The following is a 19551-nucleotide window of genomic DNA, read 5'->3' as shown; positions in this document are numbered from 1 at the left end:
TTGATCCGCTTTCTCCTTTCAGAGCCATTATCAGAAGATGAAGATGAAGAAGAGATGAACTACCGTAGTTGAAATTCATTTTTAATAAGAAGTAGCGAGGAGAAGTTACTTTCATCCCTTGTTTATGCTATTTATTTAAGTTTTCACTTATAGTATGATAATCTTAAATATTTTGTCCAAAATGGTTATTTTTACAAAAGACCTTTAAAATATATGATTGCAAACAAAAACAAAAGATGAAGACACAAAAAAAAGTTCGATTGGTAATATAATCCATAGCTGTTAAAAATGAATACTAACACATGTAATATATTATTTATATTCTATCATCGACGTGAAAAGGTTGGACATTCATTAGACATATTGTAGACAAAATATTAATTATGAAAAATCAATTTAATATAATTTTAGTAATAATTTAAATTTGACAATAATAAATGATATTAATTATACAATTAGTAAAAAAAAAATCATCTTATAAAATAATTTTTACATTTTAACAAAAATGTAATCATTTAAATAAAAATTATATTACCATAACATAACATGAATTTGTTATATACGACAATGTCAATTATCATAAGGAATTAATAATACGACAATGTCAATTATCAATTACCAATCAAAATTTTATTCACATAATTATTTTTGACCTATAAATTGTAAATTAGCAACATAAATATATCATAAGGAATTAATTATTATATCAAAAAATTTTATCATAAATAATTAATTATTTCCTTGATAGTATATAACTTGAAATGAAATAGTGTATGCTATTTTCTTTTTGTTAGTTTATAATTAAGTTTGGTAATATGTTATTTAATTATTAAGTTTATATGTTATCGCAAAAGGTGCTTGTAAGAGGCGTGACTTAGGTTCGGCAGTATATCTTAGTTTCAAAAGTCACAACGTTTGGTTTGGTCGGTTATGTACGTAGGATATGTATATAAGTGTGTGTCTCTTGTCTTAATTAAAAAAAACAAGTTTCAGATTCAATAAAGAGTTCTTCGTTTACTTTTTTCTTCGGATCGTGATGAGAAATGAAAATGAATCGTTTGAGAGTAGAAAAATAAACAAAAACAAGTGATTTACAAAAACAATTGAAAATGAATTGTTTGCTCCATATATCTATATATAGGAGAAGATTTTTTTTTTTCGGTCAACAGCTTTTAAATCTTATTTAGTATTGTATTTTCTAATATATATTTTTATTAATAAAAAATTTTGTTCAGTTAAAAGAAAAATCGGATCAACCAATAGCATTGTGAATTTGTGATTCACATTATCTGTTGACATGAATGATTGGTTTTTTTTTTTTTTTTTACATAAATGATTGTTGAATATAGTGGAGAGATAAATCTTATTTTAATTTTAATTTTAGAAAATGTTTTTTATTTTAAACTATTTTTATTTTTTTGTAGAGCTTTTGGTTATTTTTTATTGATTGATCACAATAAATTTGTACTTTTTCTAACTTATAGCGACTTGTCATTTTAGAAGAAATATTAGCGGTAAGAAAATGAATTGAAGATGTGTGGTCATTTATAGAGTGGTGTACATTTATATAGAGAAGTGAAGGTTACAATAAGTGACTAATCAATGCACATGTTAGATTTTGGTCAAAAAGATTTAAATGGTTTAAGTTGACTGTGTTTATATGATAATGTGATAATTGATATAAAACATGAAGTGACGAATCAATGCAACAGTTAGATCTTGGTCAAAAACATTCAATGTCTTAGATTGATTTGTATTTTTTCTGTTAATGTGATATTCGATATAAGACATGAAGTGACTAATCAATATCAATGCAACAGTTAGGGCTTGGTCAAAAAGGTTCAATGGCTTAAATTTATTCAAATTTTTCTGATAATGTGATAATCGATATAAGACATGAAGTGACTAATCAATGCAACTGTTAGATCTAAAATTCAATGCCTTAGATTGATTTGTATCTTTCTGATAATATGATAATTAATATAAGATATAAAGTACAAAAATCAATGGCTTAGATCGATTTGCTTACTTAGATTGTTAGTTATCTAAGGGGAAACGATTGAAGAACTAAACTAAGACCATCCTTATCGCAAGGCTCTTAGTGAGTTCTTAGCTTTAATAGTTAATTAAAATAAATACAAAATCACCTTTGCAACTAAAAAACGTCTCTTAGTTAAGGGACAAAAACAGAACTAAGAGGCGTCCACATGGCAAAGTGGGTGTTTTTTTTCTCTCTCTCATTTCCCGATTTCATCGAGAAACAGAGAGAAACCGGAGGGGCGATCGTTTGATTCCATCATTCAATGGCCGGAAAAGTGCTATCTTCGGCGCCTTTCAACGCGCCGCCGATGATTGTCCAAGATGCTGACCCGTTACGTTTCCGGGTCGGTGAAGAAGACCCTTAAACCCGTGAATTCGCAGCTTTTATCGGCGACCACCACTGGTATTTCGCGGCAGCAGCAGCAGCCGCCGCAGCTAATCCACACCTCATCTAGAATTCCGTCAGAATTTCTACTCGGAGGAACCCATTATCGGAAACCCTAACGACAGTGGTGGATCCGACGGCGAAGATAACGTTGACGTGGAAGAAGAAGACGAGGATGATGACATAGACAGAAATGAATGTGACATCGGCATGAACAAAGAAGCTGGTGAAATTTGTATCATCAGATTGATACTTTTTAAGTTGGAAACCATTGGATTGGTATTGATCATGCTTGCGTTTAATCTATAGCCTATTTTGTTGTTAAATTTGATTTTCTTTGCACAATTTTAGAGGGTCTTTGATGGCTGATGCTATGATTTTACCTTGAGGACACACTTTTGGAGCTGGAGGAATTGAACAAGTGAAACAGATGGGACAGAGTTTTGTTTCTGCTATTTGCATTTGTCTCTTTTCTTTCGCTTATGAAGCTATTTTCCGTTGTGTTCTCTTAGAAAGCTTGCTGCATATGTTCACAACCAGTCTCAGAAGAATCGATAACCCCAAATCTCAGTGAGTAAATTACTTGGAAACGAACCTCAGAGATATGATGCAATACACAACTAACATTTGCTAATTGGATTTGGTTTGATCTGAACATGATAGGGAGTGTTCATGGAGTATGAGAGGAAATTTGTTTGGTGTGTGTGATGGGATTCTCTGTTTGGAAAAGATGCAAGGAAATTTCCAAAAGGAAAGATAGTGATGCTGCAGAAGCAGATGCGTCATTATTATAACAACAATTCACGAATCTTCATTTGATTTGCCTTATCAGTCCAATGTGATTTTAGTTTGGCTAGAGTTGCAGACAAGTCAATTGGCACATAAGAGTTAAGTGAGCATTTTAGATGTTATGATCACAAGATCAGGCTGACACAAGTTTAGGTGACTAAAATCACTAAGAAGATTAAGTTCTAGAAGAGGTTTTGAGTTTGAATGTGTTAGTAACAATCTTATGATTAATCAAGTTGAAGAGCTTCTCAGAAAACAAGCAAAGTTCTGATGGCTTCAATGCACTTCCCAAACGGTAATTGTAAAGATACAAGTTCGCTTGTGATACTCCTAGATAAAACTTTTAAGTCTTTCACGAAACTCTCAATGTTTAACATATTTGCCTTTGCAAGTATTTTTATGTTTGATCTTAATTGAGAACAAAATGCCGTCATTTTATGTTTTACTAAATCTCCTTATTAGATATGATCACAAAACCATATCTTTTTTTCTCCACAAAACCAAACACATAAACCAAAACCATATCTATCTTTTCTCCACAAAATCAAAACACAAAAACCAAAACACATAAATTTAATCAAAACACATAATAATCAAAATACTTCAAAACACACAATTTTTTAAACGAAAACACAATAATTATGAACCAAAACACTTCAAAACACTTAAAAATTTTAATAACCAAAACATTTCAAATTTTTAAGAACCAAATCACTTCAAAACATTTTTTTTTTAAGAACCCTCACTTAAGATACTACCATTGGACAATGCCAAAAATATCAACTCTTACCCAAACTCTTAAGTTTTAAATTTTCAAAATTAACAATTAAAATATTCTAAGAGCCAATATTAAGAGACTACCAATAATGTTGCTCTAAGGAATTAGTAGCAATTGAATAAAGTTCATAACATAGTTGCAATTGAATAAAATTAGTAAAAAGATCATTTTTTGTATTTGTTTGCTAAATTTAATAACGAAATTTAGACAAAAACTCAATTCAATTCTAATGAATTCTCTTACTTTTAGCAAGAAAATTCAGCAAATAAAGGAACAATTTCAGCTCACTAGATTTGTCAAATAATTTTTTAGATTGCTCCCATCCATGTGCTGAAATGGATTATAAAGAAACCAATGTGATGAATGTTTAATAATTCAAAAGGGGAAATAACAACAAAAATTATTCAATGAAGTCTCACTAACATGAAAATGATAGTAAAGGACTTCAATGTTTAAGAAACTTACGAACATATCTTAGTCCAATGTTAAACGTTTCCGAAGAATTTATGTTATATCAGATCTAATTTTCTTGGCTTTTGTCAACTTATTTACTAGTTTTTAATAATAATTTTAGGCTAAAATTAATTATTTATTTCGTTATCAATATGATTTCGATAAAAAGAAAATTAATTTCCCTTTAAAAATCTCTATACAAACAAATAACTCAAACAAGCATAAAATATGTATTTTTGATTAGGAAAAATTAACCTAATAAGTTTTAAAGTCTTTATAAGGAAATATATGTCTAGTCATTATATATAATTATTAACTTTTTTTTTTTTTGGCAAAATATAATTATTAACTAAAAATAAATGTAAAGATAAAATAAGTGATCCGCATTCGGACCTGCTCGACCTAGTGACCCGGTTTGCTTTCAAAATCAAATTTAAAAACATTGTTTAGAATAATAAAATAAGTTTTTTTTTAATTTTTTTAAGTAAAATAAAATTAGAGTAAAAAAAAAGGAAAAATAAGTAAAAATACACACAGGAAGGAAGGTTCATCTTTCTCATAACATTTAAGTGATTACCTTATAATATTGAAATACAAAAAGTATGACAATAAAAACTATAAAATCTGAGTGAAGGCAAAATATTAACTCTAAAAGCTTTTAAATTCCTATATATTTATAATAAAACAAAATATTTGTGTAATTACTTATTATAATAAAGCAAAATTAATTTTAAAAAATATTCGCAGTGATCTACTCTTTCGAACTTACTTATACAATAAAACCTATATAAATTAATATTCGATAAATCAGTAATCACTAGAAATAAGAAATATTCTGGTTCCAACTCGGGTGTGTGTAAAAATGAACAAAAGTCGATAAGATAATATTTTTTTGAATCCCTATATAAATATATAGCTCCATTAATAACATAAATTAATAATCATGTGTAAATATATATATATATATGTATATAAATCAAATATCTTTTACTGTTTTTCTTATTGAATTTTTCTTATAAAACATATTATATTGTGTTTTAAAACTATTTTATTGTAGTGTCGTCGATAAGTTTTCATATAAATAACCAAAATTTATGTATGTTTTTAAATTCTAAATATGCATCATTTTTATTTCGATTGTCATATAAGCGGCTCAAATACAACAATCGAGGTCACGAATAATAATTTTGAATTTAGTTATCATTTATATAAGTGAGTTATCTTGTCCTTGTTATTAATTATGAAAAACAATTTTCTCTTCTTCTAAATATTAAACTATTAATTCAAAACTAACCTTTTTTATAAAATCCAAAACATATATTAACTTATTTAGATCAAACTTTTTGAATTCATATTTTTCTAAAATTTTAAAAATAAAAATAAAACTCTATAAATTTATAAATATTGATTATACTATAAATCATACTGAAAATTAATATCACTATAAATTAATAAAATATCATGATCCCGACATTATTAATTTATAGAGGTTTTACTGTATGCGATTAGACACAGCCAAAATCACTTCAAAATCGATTGGTTTTTTTTCTTTTTATCGAAGATTTTTTTTCTTTGTATTCTCGACATAAGTATTAACGAAAAGATGCTAATCAAAATAGTTGCGTATAAGCATTCTAATAACGCCACTAATTCTCTTGATTTTTTTAAAAGAAGCATGTGTAATGGAGCATGGCTCTAGAGTCTAGACTATATAAGATTATTTTCTTAAATATTTTTTTTGTTTGAAGTAAATACAATTTAAGAAAAATATCTCGTAGCTTAGCGTGAGTTTTAAGGCTAATAGGTGTTAAATTACAACAGTTTGGGTCATAAAAGCGAGTAAGTTATAGGCTATTTATTACCCAAACTAGTAGTGAGTCTATAGGCTAATAGGATAAATTACAAAATTATCCTAAATACTGAAAATACATAAAATATAAATCTTTTTTTGTTTGGTGCTAATTTCACAGTTTATAATTTTTGAAGGTTATTCATGCAAATTTCTCTTATTTGAAGCCCATCAGGCATCAGGGATACAAATATCTCTCAAAGAAGTAAAAACAAATATTTTCTTCTAGATCAACCATGGAAGCTACCTCTCTAAGCTCTGCAGCAACAATCATTTCCTCCTCATCTTCACCACTCTCCATCTTCTCTCCCAAGAAAAGAACAGACTCATCACCTTCCCCGAGAATCGTCCGTCTCTCCAAGAGTAAAACAAAAACTCAATAACTCGTGACTTTCTATTTCCATTTCTTCAATCAATCTCCAGATCGTGATGATTTTGTTTTCGAATCGTCTCTCAACCTAATTTTACTCTTGTCTTCTTTGATCCAGAGAAGGAAGACAAAGATTACGATCCCCAACAATCCGAATCGAACTCATCAAGCCTCGTTCCTCTCTTCCGAAATCGAACTCTCTCCAATGTAAATCTCGATCTCTATTATGGTTTCTTGTTTTGTGGAATTCAGATTGTTTATTAGGTTAATTTTGTGATTGTTTAGGATGAGGCAATGGGATTGGTGTTGAGTGCAGCTTCGGTTAAAGGTTGGACAACCGGTTCCGGTATGGAAGGACCGTCTCTACCGGCTAAACCCGATACAGAGACCGTTTCAACGTTTCCATGGTCATTATTCACGAAATCGCCTCGTAGGCGAATGCGTGTTGCATTCACTTGTAACGTCTGTGGGCAAAGAACTACAAGAGCTATTAATCCTCATGCTTACACTGACGGAACCGTCTTCGTGCAGTGTTGCGGATGCAATGTGTTCCATAAGCTGGTGGATAATCTCAATTTGTTTCATGAGGTTAAGTATTATGTGAGCAGCTCAAGCTTCAACTATAGAGATGCTAAGTGGGATGTTAGCGGGTTGAATCTTTTCGATGATGAGGAGGATGATGATGATAATGATAATGATGCTGGTGATAGTAAAGATGTCTTCCCTTTGTAAAGAGGTTTGGACTAAGTTATTTAGTAACCTTTCTACAGTCATGTGATTATCTGTGTTATATATCTGTGTATATAGCTACTTCATCCTACCATCTTGGTGTCAAATAACATTTGGAAATAATAAATTGGTTATATAGCTCATGTTCTGAATTTCTTGGGGAAGGTAGATTTGGATCTGAGACTGATGCTTTGTTACTCTGATTTGGAATCTACCTCTTTAATGGTAAGTGTTAAAACCTTGTATTTAGAGCGATTGGATACAGAGAAATCGATTGATATTTAGTAGATGGGATCTCTAGTATCAAATGAGGTTTGTCTTGTGATAATAAAACTTGCCATTTTGGTTTGGTTCAAGTATGGTTTAGAAAGCATGTTTATAGAGGTTAACACTTCGAGAGTAGATAGATTACAGAGACACATCTTTGTGAACCTATTGTGGCTCCTTTTGTTCAAAGGCTTAGAGATAGTGATTTTAAGTTTGCGTTTTGACTGTGTGCAAATGGAATGTGTTGATGGAATCTGTTACAGAATGAGTTGATGTTTTACAGTGTGATCTAGACATCTGTCTCTCGGGTTTAGGATGATGGCTCTTGGAACTTGGTGAGCAAAATTTTTTGTACAATGGGGATTTAAGTTATTGTTTGTGGCCTCTTTCTGGAGTTTGGGTTGGAGATTTGTTCATGTAGCTGGAATCTTTGTCCAGTTCTACGAGAATAGTGGGTGAATATATATTGTTACAAGTTACAAGGCAAGTGTCATTAGGTTTATGTTCCGCTTACTTGTTAAAACATGTACAATGCAAAGTTTTGTTTTACTCCCCTAGCACGAGTAAACCCAATGGCCATTGTTTCTTACAAATGAAGAGAGAAATGCCTACTAAACACTAGAAACCCATTCAAAATCAAGACAAAGGAAGAGAAGACATGTAAATGATGACTTCTGTCCTTAGTTCTCAGAATATCCATTTTCATGTAGCATCCAAATTTCTAGACTTAAAAAGAAAAGTGTTAAAAGAAAGGCCAAGACATATCTGGTATTCTTTTCGTCCATACAATTATTCTGCAACCAATATAGGAAGCTTGGTGTCAATTAAATTATCGACAAATACAACTAGAGAGATTCAAAAGAGAGCCTCATAACAGTTGGAGATGCCGCAATGCTTGGATCAAGCTGGGTCTAAATGAGAAACATAATGTTAAGAGACCATAAATCAAACAGGCCAAAGCGAGGGTCGTTCTCTGATATTACTACAGAGCTTTGATGTCAAAGCTGAATGATCGATGAGGCTGAAAAAGGATCTACTACAAGATGTCTAAAGCCGGAATAAGTTCAGACAATCTTTGCAGGTGCATGATCCTAAAGGAGGAAAGGGATACACGAGCTGTGGTAATACAAAAGAATGATAAAAATCTCTATGGAAGATGACAAATTTGCTACACAGCTTAGTATGAAGCTGTTGGTAAGAACAAAAGTTTCAATAGAGTGTTGTTGATGTGGAATAATCTTCTAAAGACTGCGGTTTTACAATGGGAAAAAACCCGAAAAAACCGCCATCTATTTTTTTTTTTGCCGTTTAATACCCGTGTTTTTAAATTTCGAATAAAAATACCTCATTTAATTTCGATTGCCTTTTAAAACTATCGTTTTTAAAAACTTGGTAATTTCGAACCCAACACTTAACAGTCGTTACTGGGCGTAACAGAATTATTTAACGGCGTTAAATTTTAACCGGCGAAAAACCCGAAAAAACCGCCATCTATTTTTTTTGGCCGTTTAATACATGTGTTTTTAAATTTGGAATAAAAATACCTCATTTAATTTCGATTGTCTTTTAAAACTATCGTTTTTAAAAACTTGGTAATTTCGAACCCGAAACTTAACAGTCGTCACTGGACGTAACAGAATTATTTAACAGCGTTAAATTTTAACCCCACGTGTTTATATAAATATATACTATCTGTTTGCAAAACTTTATGTGATAGTTAATGTGGCTTGGCGGTTGCATGTCAGTTTTGTAAACCTCAGGAGCTGGGTTTTTTGCCAGTTAAAATTTAACGCCGTTAAATAATTCTGTTACGCCTAGTAACGACTGTTAAGTGTCGGGTTCAAAATTACCAAGTTTTAAAAAACGATAGTTTTAAAAGGCAATCGAAATTAAATGAGGTATTTTTATTCCAAATTTAAAAACACATGCATTAAACGGTAAAAAAAAAAATAGATGGCGGTTTTTTCGGGTTTTTTCCCGTTTTACAATGGTCCAATCATATTTATTTTCGTTCATTTGAATGTGTGGTATGCTTTTTAAACCAAAACATCATTTTCCTTAAAATAAGCAGATGTTTTAAGCTGTGTAAAAATAAAGAATTTTGAAGAAAGACCTGTTCCACTACATAAAGATTAAAACTCTTCAGATTTATGGTATGTTTTACAAACTTGAATATTGTTCATTTAAATTATCTTAATACCAATTTTTGAAGGACTCAAAAGTCTTTGACTGAAATATATGCTACAAACAAAAGAAGCATTTAGTTGAAACATAGAAAGCCTACGAACAATGCATGCACAAGCAGCCATGAATTATCAAACACACGTTCATGGCAGCTGATGCATCCAATGTTACTTCACTACTACGCAAACTAAACCAAAACAACAAGAAAATAAAATAGAGTGGAAAAAATAAACCCACACCGAGCATTCATGACGGGTCTTTCTTTGGTCATCCAACGACCGACCATGTGAAAAGTTCCACCACTCACGGTACACTCACACACCACTAAAACCGGTTTGATGACATCGGTTATCGTCAATAATCAAACGATCTAGACGGTAGCAACGGAGGAAACTTGATTATGCTCTCTCATAACCCGTTTCCTAACCCCATTAAGCAACTTTGCAACTCCCAAAACGACATCGTACATGCTTAGAGCAAGATATATACCAATACCAGCTATAATCCCATTAGCAATGGAATAAGTCAACGGCATAAGCAAGATCGTTACAAATGCCGTCACGGCTTCTTTAATCTCTCCCCATCTAATATCTTTTACAACTCCCATCATCATCACACCAACCATCACCAGCGACGGCCCGACCGCCCACCTCGGCACGTTAGTCACTAACGGCGTCAAAAACATCGACGCCAAGAAATACACTCCTACTATAACGGCCGTTAGCCCTGTTTTCCCTCCTTCTTTCAACCCCGCCGAAGACTCCACGAAAGTCGCCGTCGTTGTAACCCTAGCGCCGATCCCACCACGGAGGAGCCGGCGTCTACTAAGTAAGCAGCGTACTCTCCTTCGAACTTCCCGTCTTCCACGAAGCCTCCTATCTCAGCCATCGTGTAGAGTACTCCAGTCGTGCCGAGGAGGTCAACGTAAAAGAGTGTAGCGAACGCGACCCAAACCTCGCTCTTTCTAAACTCCGTGAAGCTTATGGCTCCTAACGTTGACTGGATCTTGTGAAAATCAACGATTTTTTGTTAAGTAGTTATAGTTTGAGTCTCCCAGAGGAGTGTGGGGAAAGATTGTGACTTGAGTGCCTCTAATCCAAGAAACAGCCGTAACAAACACGATTCCGTAAATCATACTACCTTTTGACGTTCTTCATTAGACCAAAGCTCGTTATGAGAAACCCGACGACGGCTAACCAAAACGTAGGACTCTTCATTTTCCCTCCCAAGCAAGTTCCAGTGACAGAATCCGTCTCTGCACAGCGGTTAATGTCACTAGAGTTGACTTTTCCGGTCCCACGAGCCCAATGCCCTGGTTCATCTGCAAACCAACAAAAGCGATGAACATTCCTATACCGACCGTGCAGGCTAGTCTCACCGTTTGAGGGATGAGACAAGCCAGTTTCCCGCGGAGTCCTAAAGCAGACACCGCGAGAAATGCGCATCCCTCAAGCAGCACGATGGCCATAGCCGTATGGTAAGAGATTGAACCGGAGCCACGAAACCCGACAACGTTGTATGCGATGTGAGCGTTGGCGCCCATACCCGGAGCAAGTCCAAAAGGTAGATTAGCGAACAAACCCATTGCTAATGAACCAACCATGGCTGATAAAGTAGCCACAACGAGGTCCTTTTTAACCCTAGCAAGACATTCTTCGTAGCCAGGGTTAGAACCAAGGACGCATTCTGGACCCGGTGGTGAAGAACCGGACACGGTGGAACAGTCGTGGAAGGAGCAAGTCGCGCCGGAGTCGGCTAAGATATTGGCGTTGACGGTAATGAATAAGCCATGGTGAGGAATGTAGCGGTTGCAGCTCGGAGTTCAGTTGTGAACTTTGTTTTTCTTGCTTCTAACTTGAAGAAACGACCGGCGAAGCTCCTGGAAACGGTATAAGTGTTTCTTCATGTCGTTCCACGACTTGCATAACTTCTTCTCTCTCCCCATAACTAATAATATGAGGGATTTAGGGAGCAAATGCAGGAGGAGGATGTCAATTGTCATGCATATATATACTAATAATATAAATACACAGAATTATGTTAACACAAACTAAAATATTCAAAGTTGACAAAAAATAAACTCAAATATGATCAAATTGCAAAGAAAACAAATATATGTTTCTATCCAACTAAGAAAAATTAATACGAAAAGCTTCACAATCACGTGATACTCTCTTGTATCTATCTATGGAAGGAAATCCTAAATATCTAGGCCTATTTTGACCGAAATTTTTTTGATTAAAATTGTTACTTTTTCGGGTTACGATGGATAAAGGACAAAACAAGTCATTGGCTAAGAAGCTAGGCATTGGCTTCGGTCCAAGACCAAGAATCAAAATTTTTTTTTTCTATGTTTGGTAAACCTTGCAAATGAGAATTAAAAGAAAAAAAATTAGCATTGATAGAATTTTCAAATATTTTGCAAAATATAAAATATATGAGAATAATCTTCTTTTATAATAAAGTAAGAATAATATATCTTTGATATATAGATATTTTGTCTTCACCAAAAGACATGTAAATAGTTTTATGTATTAAATGTCGGTATAAAATAAACTTGGTTTGAAAAGTATTTTAAGTAAGTGACTATATATTTTTATTTATTTGCTAAATAACTTCAATGGTGTAAAAATAAAACTAACTCTATCCTATTTTTTTGTGTGTGTAAATTACTTTATCCATCTAAGTTAATAGTTTCAAGTCAAAGCTCATTTTTTTTTTCTTTTTCATGAAAGATTATGGTCTTCAAATTTCTCTGCATTAAATTTTTTCTTCCCGAAGTTAATTTGGTTGGTAAAAATTACGATCTTAGTTCCACAAGAGCTTACATGATTCTTAGCAGCCATTCTATATATTAGTCCTAAAAACTAAATGATGTTTGATCCTCCAGTGAAATATTACGTAGCATTAGAGTATATTTAGCTTTCAATTCTTCTACTCTTAATGCTGATTCCTGACAAAATATTGATACCCGTATATAAGCTTCATTTTTTTTTTTTTTCGATTGGCACTAGATTATTATCAGTGATTTAGTCAAGTTCTTTTTGTGTTTCACATCTTAAATAGATGAGTTTCCACTAAATTTTCATTAGCAAATCACCACTAATCTTAAATTTTATTATTCTTATTTTTTTTGGTAAAGGTCTCCCGTTGTCTATTTAAAGGACATGTTAAAATATACAGCATATAATTGTATTTATTTCATCATATATAACATTTGCTTACTAGCTTTAAAATTCTTATTTTATCTAACTAGATTCCTCAATCATATTTATAAATTTGTGTAAAATATTTTTACCGCACCGTCAAAAATCGAACCCTACTTTCTTGTACGATAATAGCTAGCTGGATAAACACTCTCGTAGTGATGTTTCATATATGTCAAGTTGTGATATAAAAAGAGATCAAACCATGACGGATCATTAGCACTTAGCTTAGTTGACTACGTGAATCGATTCATCAATTGTTAACAAACCGATGTTAATTATTTGCATCACCATTTTCAGAGTCATTTAATTAAGTGATGTAAAATTATTTTGCATCAATTATAAGTGATACAATAATTCAAAATAAATGATGTAAAATGATCATTTTTTTTGTAGTGTGTGTGAAAACTTTCAAAAATACATTATTTTAAAACAGATATGTGAGAGAACATGCATGTGAGAGAACCAATATTGCATGTTTTAGATTTTAAAAACATGCATGTTTCATCGAATTAATTCATATCAGCCAAAAGGAAAATAACAAATAGATACACGTATCACTAAAATCTAAAATATAAAGTAAACCTCTATTTTCTCCACAAGTCACTATCCTGACGCCTAACACCGTTGAAATTCTACTAAGTCCTCGAGTAGAGAGAGAGAGAGAGAAAGAATAGTTGAAGCATTAAAACTGTACATAAATCTTATAAAATATCTTGTTTTTACTTTTTACTATACAGTAGATGACCATGTTAGCTAGTAGAAAATGTGAGAAAGTTTGAGGTTATTAGTATGAATACCCCAAAAGAAAAAAAGCCACCAAGTTGGAAACGTTTTGTCTATAAAAGGATTCTTTAAGATATGGATCTTACTCATCTTCTCCATTAAACCCAATCAAATAGTTTTCTTTTTACTTGTAAAGGATGAAGTTCTCTGCTTCTTCTTCTTCTACTTCACTCACTTGGACAACCTTAATCACATTGGGATGTCTTATGCTATATGCCTCTTTGTCCGATGCTCAACTTACCCCTACCTTCTACGACAATTCATGTCCTAATGTTACTAACATCGTACGAGATACCATTGTCAACGAGTTAAGGTCAGACCCTCGTATCGCCGCGAGCATCCTCCGTCTTCATTTCCACGACTGCTTTGTAAATGTAAGATATTACTTTTTATCACGTTGCTAATTATTGTATGTAACTATGTATCATATTAGTGATTTTTTCATGTTTATTTATTCATATTATTTTATTGCATTTATTATTTGAATTTGATTATATAACCATTTTAATGAGATTATATATAAAACATTTCAATAGTCTAGTTTATTCAAGATATTTTATCTTTATTGCCTAAAGTATATATGGTTTTTATGGATTACAAAAAAAGAAAATTGATGTTACATCGTTACTGGTAGTAAAGATTCAACTATATATTTGAGGATGTAATACACTGACTAACAATTTGGTTAATTTTTTTTTTGGACTTTTGAAAGGGTTGTGACGCATCGATCTTGTTAGACAACACGACATCATTTCGAACAGAGAAAGATGCATTTGGAAACGCAAATTCGGCTCGGGGATTTCCCGTGATTGATAGAATGAAAGCCGCAATAGAGACGGCTTGCCCAAGAACCGTTTCATGCGCAGATATGCTCACCATCGCGGCTCAACAATCTGTTACTTTGGTATTTGCTACACTTTATCATTCATTTATTCATTACTGTATATAATAATGATATAGTTACTTAACAAATTAAACACGACCTAAGTTTGTTTGGGAAGTCTGTCAGTTGGGCCAAGGCCCAACTGGTTTACCTGGTAGCCAGAAATGCAGGCGGCCTGACTACCCCCTGGCACTTAGTCGGAAGGCATTCCAAACTCGGGATAGGCAGAGTGGTAGCCCGTAAGGGCCTAACCGTTAACACGGTGGACTAGTCCACTATGTAGCACCTCGGTGCGTTCCTACCGGGGCCGACCGGATAGCCGATAGGGTTTGAAAATAAGATATATATTTTTGTTTGTTTGAGAAGGTCGCACTCCATATCCATATTAATTAGTATCACAATCAACCTTTCAACCTTATGACCAAGAATTCAAAATTATTAGGGAAATATTCAAAACGCGTGGTCCCGTAAAGAAATTTTGATAGGTTTACTATTATTGGAAACAAACAAGTAGATCTCATCACAATAATGTAATTGGTAAGACTACGTTTTACGTTAACCAAGAATATTTAATTATATCTTCATATTTTTCAAGAAAATATTGGAGATTAAAAAAAACTTCCTTAGCTTTGACTATAAATCATCTATGAATTTATATAACATGTTTTTTTCCTCTTTCCTTATTGGAATTTCTGAATGATATCATAGGCGGGAGGTCCTTCTTGGAGAGTTCCTTTGGGAAGAAGAGACAGCTTACAAGCATTTTTGCAACTCGCTAATGCAAATCTTCCTGGTCCATCCTCCACACTTCCACAACTTAAAGATAGATTTAAAAATGTTGGCCTCAACCGTCCTTCTGATCTCGTAGCTCTTTCCGGTAATTAACAAAAGGATATTACACACCATTTGATATAGTTGTAATCAGCTGAGTTTTTTATTTATTGATATTGATCTTATGGTCTTTCTTTTGTTAGGTGGCCACACATTTGGTAAAAACCAGTGCCGGTTTATTATGAACAGACTATACAACTTCAGCAACACCGGTTTACCCGACCCTTCTCTCAACACTACTTACCTACAAACTCTCCGCGGATTATGTCCCCGTAATGGTAATCTAAGTGCCTTGGTGGATTTTGATCTACGTACACCTACGGTTTTTGACAACAAATACTATGTGAACCTTGGTGAGCGGAAAGGTCTTATCCAGAGCGACCAAGAATTGTTCTCTAGCCCCAATGCCACGGACACAATCCCTTTGGTGAGATCATATGCTAATAGCACACAAACCTTCTTCAATGCGTTTGTGGAGGCAATGAATAGGATGGGAAATATCACACCTCTCACAGGAACTCAAGGACAAATCAGGTTGAATTGTAGGGTGGTGAATTCCAACTCTCTACTCCATGATGTGGTTGATATTGTTGACTTTGTTAGCTCTATGTGAGAATATATATGTGAGAGCTGACTAAATATGTGGCTACCCCTACCAGAATATATATGTTAAGACAATAAAAAAGGAGAAGATCTCTATCAGTGTGTGGAGTATCTCAATAGCTTTCTGTTTTTTTTTTAATGTTAATTCAGCCTTTGAAGGTGTTTCTTTAGTCAAGTCAAGTCTAAACTTGGTTTTGGATAAAGATGATCAAAAGTATTGTTATTGAGAATATTTATTACATATAGTAGGTGTTATCTCGAAGAGACGAGGACTAAGCCTTAATGGAGACAAATTTTGTTTAAAACAATTTAAAATATTCATTAACACGCAAAACGGCTAAGCCGAAGCTTTACACACATAAGCCCATGTGGGTTGAATCGTATATTTCAAATAAGATTATGTAGCTAATCTTATTTATGTGTGGTATTGTGTGAAGTTAATAGAATTTTTTCCTTATAAATTTCTATTTGCATCCTTTTCGAGACAAAAACCTAAAACAATCAGTAGTTTTAAAAAATTAAAAATGAAAAACATACCTAAGTAATAAGGTGGTCTCCTTGTTGACGTCAGCTTGCCCGCATGTGAGATCAGTGTCGTGGTGACGGATGTGGTACAGATGGGTCGGTGAGATGGTCGATCGCGGTTTGAACGGACGGGTGGTATGGGCAGTAGGGGCAGTGTGGAAGTCGAAACTAACACAATCAAGATTTGTCTAGGGTTTTATTTTAGGGATACGATAATCGTGAATTCTCAAAGAACAACAGAAACGATTGTAACCAAAGATGGTGTTCTTGATATTATTAAGAAAAAGATGACTTTGATCGTACAAGAGTTTGATCGTAAAAGGAAAAAGATGTTTGTACTGTGAGAGCTTTGCGTAGTGTAAATTCTAGAGCGATGTTGCTTCCCCCTCTGTGAGAGCCTTGAGTCTCTTTATATAGGGGTGATAAACCGCCTCTCTAGCGATATTCTCGGAAGATTTCCATTTATCTTGAAGTCGGTGTAGAATATCGCGGATCAGGATAATTTCCTTATTCTTCGGAGTTTTTTGGAAGATTTCCTGATTTAAGTTGATCCTTCGTGATTCTCCTTTATCATTTCCGGGTTTATCGGAAATGACCCTTCGGAAATGATGCCTTGTTTGGAAATGATACTTTGAAGATGAATATTTATCAAATCTTTGCCTCGGGTGATGATGAAGACTTCGCCTCGGGTCACTCTGAAGACTTTGCCTCGGGTGACACTAAAGACTTCGCCTCGGGTGACTTTGCAGACTTCGCCTCGGGAACAATACACATTTCACCTCGGGTAGCACTGAGACTTTGCCTCGGGTAGCACTGAGACTTTGCCTCGGGTAGCACTGAGCCTCGGGTAGCACTGAGACTTTGCCTCGGGGTAACTGCAGTATAAGGCTCGGCAGTGTACCCCGAGCTGACTGTGTACCCCGAGCTGACTGGCAGACTGACTGGCAAGGTACCCGAGCTGACTGGCAGACTGACTGGCAGGGTACCCGAGCTGACTGGCAGACTGACTGGCAAGGTACCCGAGCTGACTGGCAGACTGACTGGCAGGGTACCCGAGCTGACTGGCAGGGTACCCGAGCTAACTGGCAGACTGACTGGCAGGATACCCGAGCTGACTGGCAGACTGACCGGCAGGGTACCCGAGCTGACTGGCAGACTGACTGGCAGGGTACCCGAGCTGACTGGCAGACTGACTGGCAGGGTACCCGAGCTGACTAGCAGGATAACCCGAGGTGTTGAAGTTTGGCTCGGTCTCAAAGGATGGGTGAAATCCGACCCCAACAGTTAGCCCCCCAGCTCGTTGACTTGGGAGCAAGTGTGACGAGCTTCATGAATGAGTCGACCGAGCTGTTAACTTCTGCTTCGAGTCGCCAGTGAACCTGAGGCGGCACTCTTAGAACCGTCCTTTTTCTTCTTTTTTGGTTGTAGTGTAAGATTGTGCATGGATGACTTTGTCGTTGTATTTTTGCAAAGTAAATACAAACGCTATTTTCAAAGATCCTTGTCTTCGAAGAGAATACAATGATTTTGAATAGTTTCCGTATCAAAACATCTTTTTGTCCTAAGTAAAAAAGAATTTATGTAGCCGGAGCGAAAGATAGATACCAATGTTAAGATAAACTGGGTTTTAGTAGCCGGAGCGAAAGATAGGTACCAGTGTTAAGATAAACTGGGTTTTAGCAGAAAGATTTGAACGTTCACGGTCGCGACCCGATTCGATTCAATCGATAACCAGTGCTTAGAAGCGAACTGGGGCACCAGTGTTAAGATTTTACTGGGGTTTCTGAAGACAATTTCATCTTTGGTCGGATATCTTCGACCAGATTGTCTCGAATGCTTATATAGCGCGCTGTAACCGTGGAGGTGTAGATGAATTTAGTTCGCGGGCGTGGCCATCGCCCAAACGAACAGAACGGAGTTTAGACCGTGTTGATTTCCCGAGGCGAGTTTCGGGGTAAAGACCGAGGTAGGTTTAGTAAAACCCGAAGTGTATACTTAGAAATATAGTTTGATAAAATTTGAATAGGAGTATAGGAAACATATAATTGATAAAGTTTGAGTGGGAGTATGGATATACGGACCCCACTCTCCCCCCCCCCCCTTTTTGATAAGGGGAGGTAGCTGAACTCGTCCGAGGACGAGCTGCCTACGTACCCTTTTCGGGGATCAAGCCACCCCGTAGTTCAAGCTTATGCGTACCTTAGGTTTTTAGCGGTAGTATTTCCTGAGGTGTTTCCACAACTGGGATAGTCTCGGCCTCCTCAGAACCAATTGTGACGGCAATGGGGTTAGGATTCGTCATCTCCACCTCAGGCTCATCGGTCGCTTTGGGAGGAGCAAGAGTTCCGAGAACGGCCTCCAGAGCTTTCTTCTCTACGGCCGCCTTCTTTTCTGCAAGGTACTTCTCCTTGCTTCGGCCAATCTTCGCCTTTTTATGATTGACCTCGACTTTAGATTCGGCGACGATGTTTCGAAGTTTATGTGCTGCCATGAAGCACATCCTGGAATTCTTTTGGCTTCCCCATATCGTTTTCACACCGTTAGGCGTCGGGAATTTCAAGCAGAGATGGTATGTCGAGGAGACAGCTCGCATTAGGTTTAACCATGGGGTGCCCATAATGGCGTTGTAGATGGTCGACTGATCTGTGACAGAGAAATCAACTATCTTCGTTATTCCACTGGCCTGGACTGGCATCTGAATAGTTCCGAGTGTCATTAGGGTTTCTCCAGAGAATCCAAGTACTGGCCTCGGAGTCTGGTTTACTTGCGACATGCTGATGTTCATTTGCCGAAGCGTCTCGCAGAAAATTACGTCAATAGTGCTGCCGGTGTCGATCAACACCCTTGATACGTCGTGATCTCCGATGGCAAGC

The 19551-nt window shown here is 35.1% G+C and overlaps 2 protein-coding genes, 1 long non-coding RNA gene and 1 pseudogene across 3 annotated transcripts; 3 read left to right on the top strand and 1 right to left on the bottom strand.

Annotated features, from left to right (window-relative positions):
- The first annotated feature begins 2162 nt into the window (after positions 1–2162).
- On the top strand, positions 2163–3659 carry LOC110227338. The gene is made up of 2 exons (XR_002331103.1): positions 2163–2995; positions 3089–3659. It is a non-coding gene; the product is annotated as an uncharacterized LOC110227338 (long non-coding RNA).
- A 2832-nt stretch (positions 3660–6491) lies between these two features.
- Positions 6492–7545, top strand: LOC9308349. The gene is made up of 3 exons (XM_021021309.1): positions 6492–6657; positions 6783–6871; positions 6950–7545. Exons 1-3 carry the CDS (start codon positions 6531–6533, stop codon positions 7394–7396), a joined length of 663 nt encoding a protein of 220 aa, XP_020876968.1. The 5' UTR covers positions 6492–6530; the 3' UTR covers positions 7397–7545.
- A 2327-nt stretch (positions 7546–9872) lies between these two features.
- Positions 9873–11903, bottom strand: LOC9310455 (annotated as a pseudogene).
- Positions 11904–13861: 1958 nt separating this feature from the next.
- Positions 13862–16394, top strand: LOC9308348 (peroxidase 34). Its single transcript, XM_002874341.2, has 4 exons — positions 13862–14210; positions 14549–14740; positions 15428–15596; positions 15694–16394. Exons 1-4 carry the CDS (start codon positions 13974–13976, stop codon positions 16161–16163), a joined length of 1068 nt encoding a protein of 355 aa, XP_002874387.1. The 5' UTR covers positions 13862–13973; the 3' UTR covers positions 16164–16394.
- The last annotated feature ends 3157 nt before the right edge of the window (positions 16395–19551 follow it).

The sequence above is a fragment of the Arabidopsis lyrata genome (genome assembly GCF_000004255.2).
Source record: "Arabidopsis lyrata subsp. lyrata unplaced genomic scaffold ARALYscaffold_6, whole genome shotgun sequence".
In the NCBI taxonomy this organism is placed as follows: domain Eukaryota; kingdom Viridiplantae; phylum Streptophyta; class Magnoliopsida; order Brassicales; family Brassicaceae; genus Arabidopsis; species Arabidopsis lyrata.
This window is presented reverse-complemented; position numbering and strand designations above follow the sequence as displayed.

Coding starts and splice junctions, on each gene's coding strand:
- LOC9308349 (XM_021021309.1), top strand. CDS start 6,531: ATGGAAGCTACCTCTCTAAGCTCTGCAGCAACAATCATTTCCTCCTCA. Junction 6,658..6,782: donor AATCGTCCGTCTCTCCAAGA/GTAAAACAAAAA, acceptor TCTTTGATCCAG/AGAAGGAAGACAAAGATTAC. Junction 6,872..6,949: donor GAAATCGAACTCTCTCCAAT/GTAAATCTCGAT, acceptor GTGATTGTTTAG/GATGAGGCAATGGGATTGGT.
- LOC9308348 (XM_002874341.2), top strand. CDS start 13,974: ATGAAGTTCTCTGCTTCTTCTTCTTCTACTTCACTCACTTGGACAACC. Junction 14,211..14,548: donor TCCACGACTGCTTTGTAAAT/GTAAGATATTAC, acceptor GACTTTTGAAAG/GGTTGTGACGCATCGATCTT. Junction 14,741..15,427: donor CTCAACAATCTGTTACTTTG/GTATTTGCTACA, acceptor ATGATATCATAG/GCGGGAGGTCCTTCTTGGAG.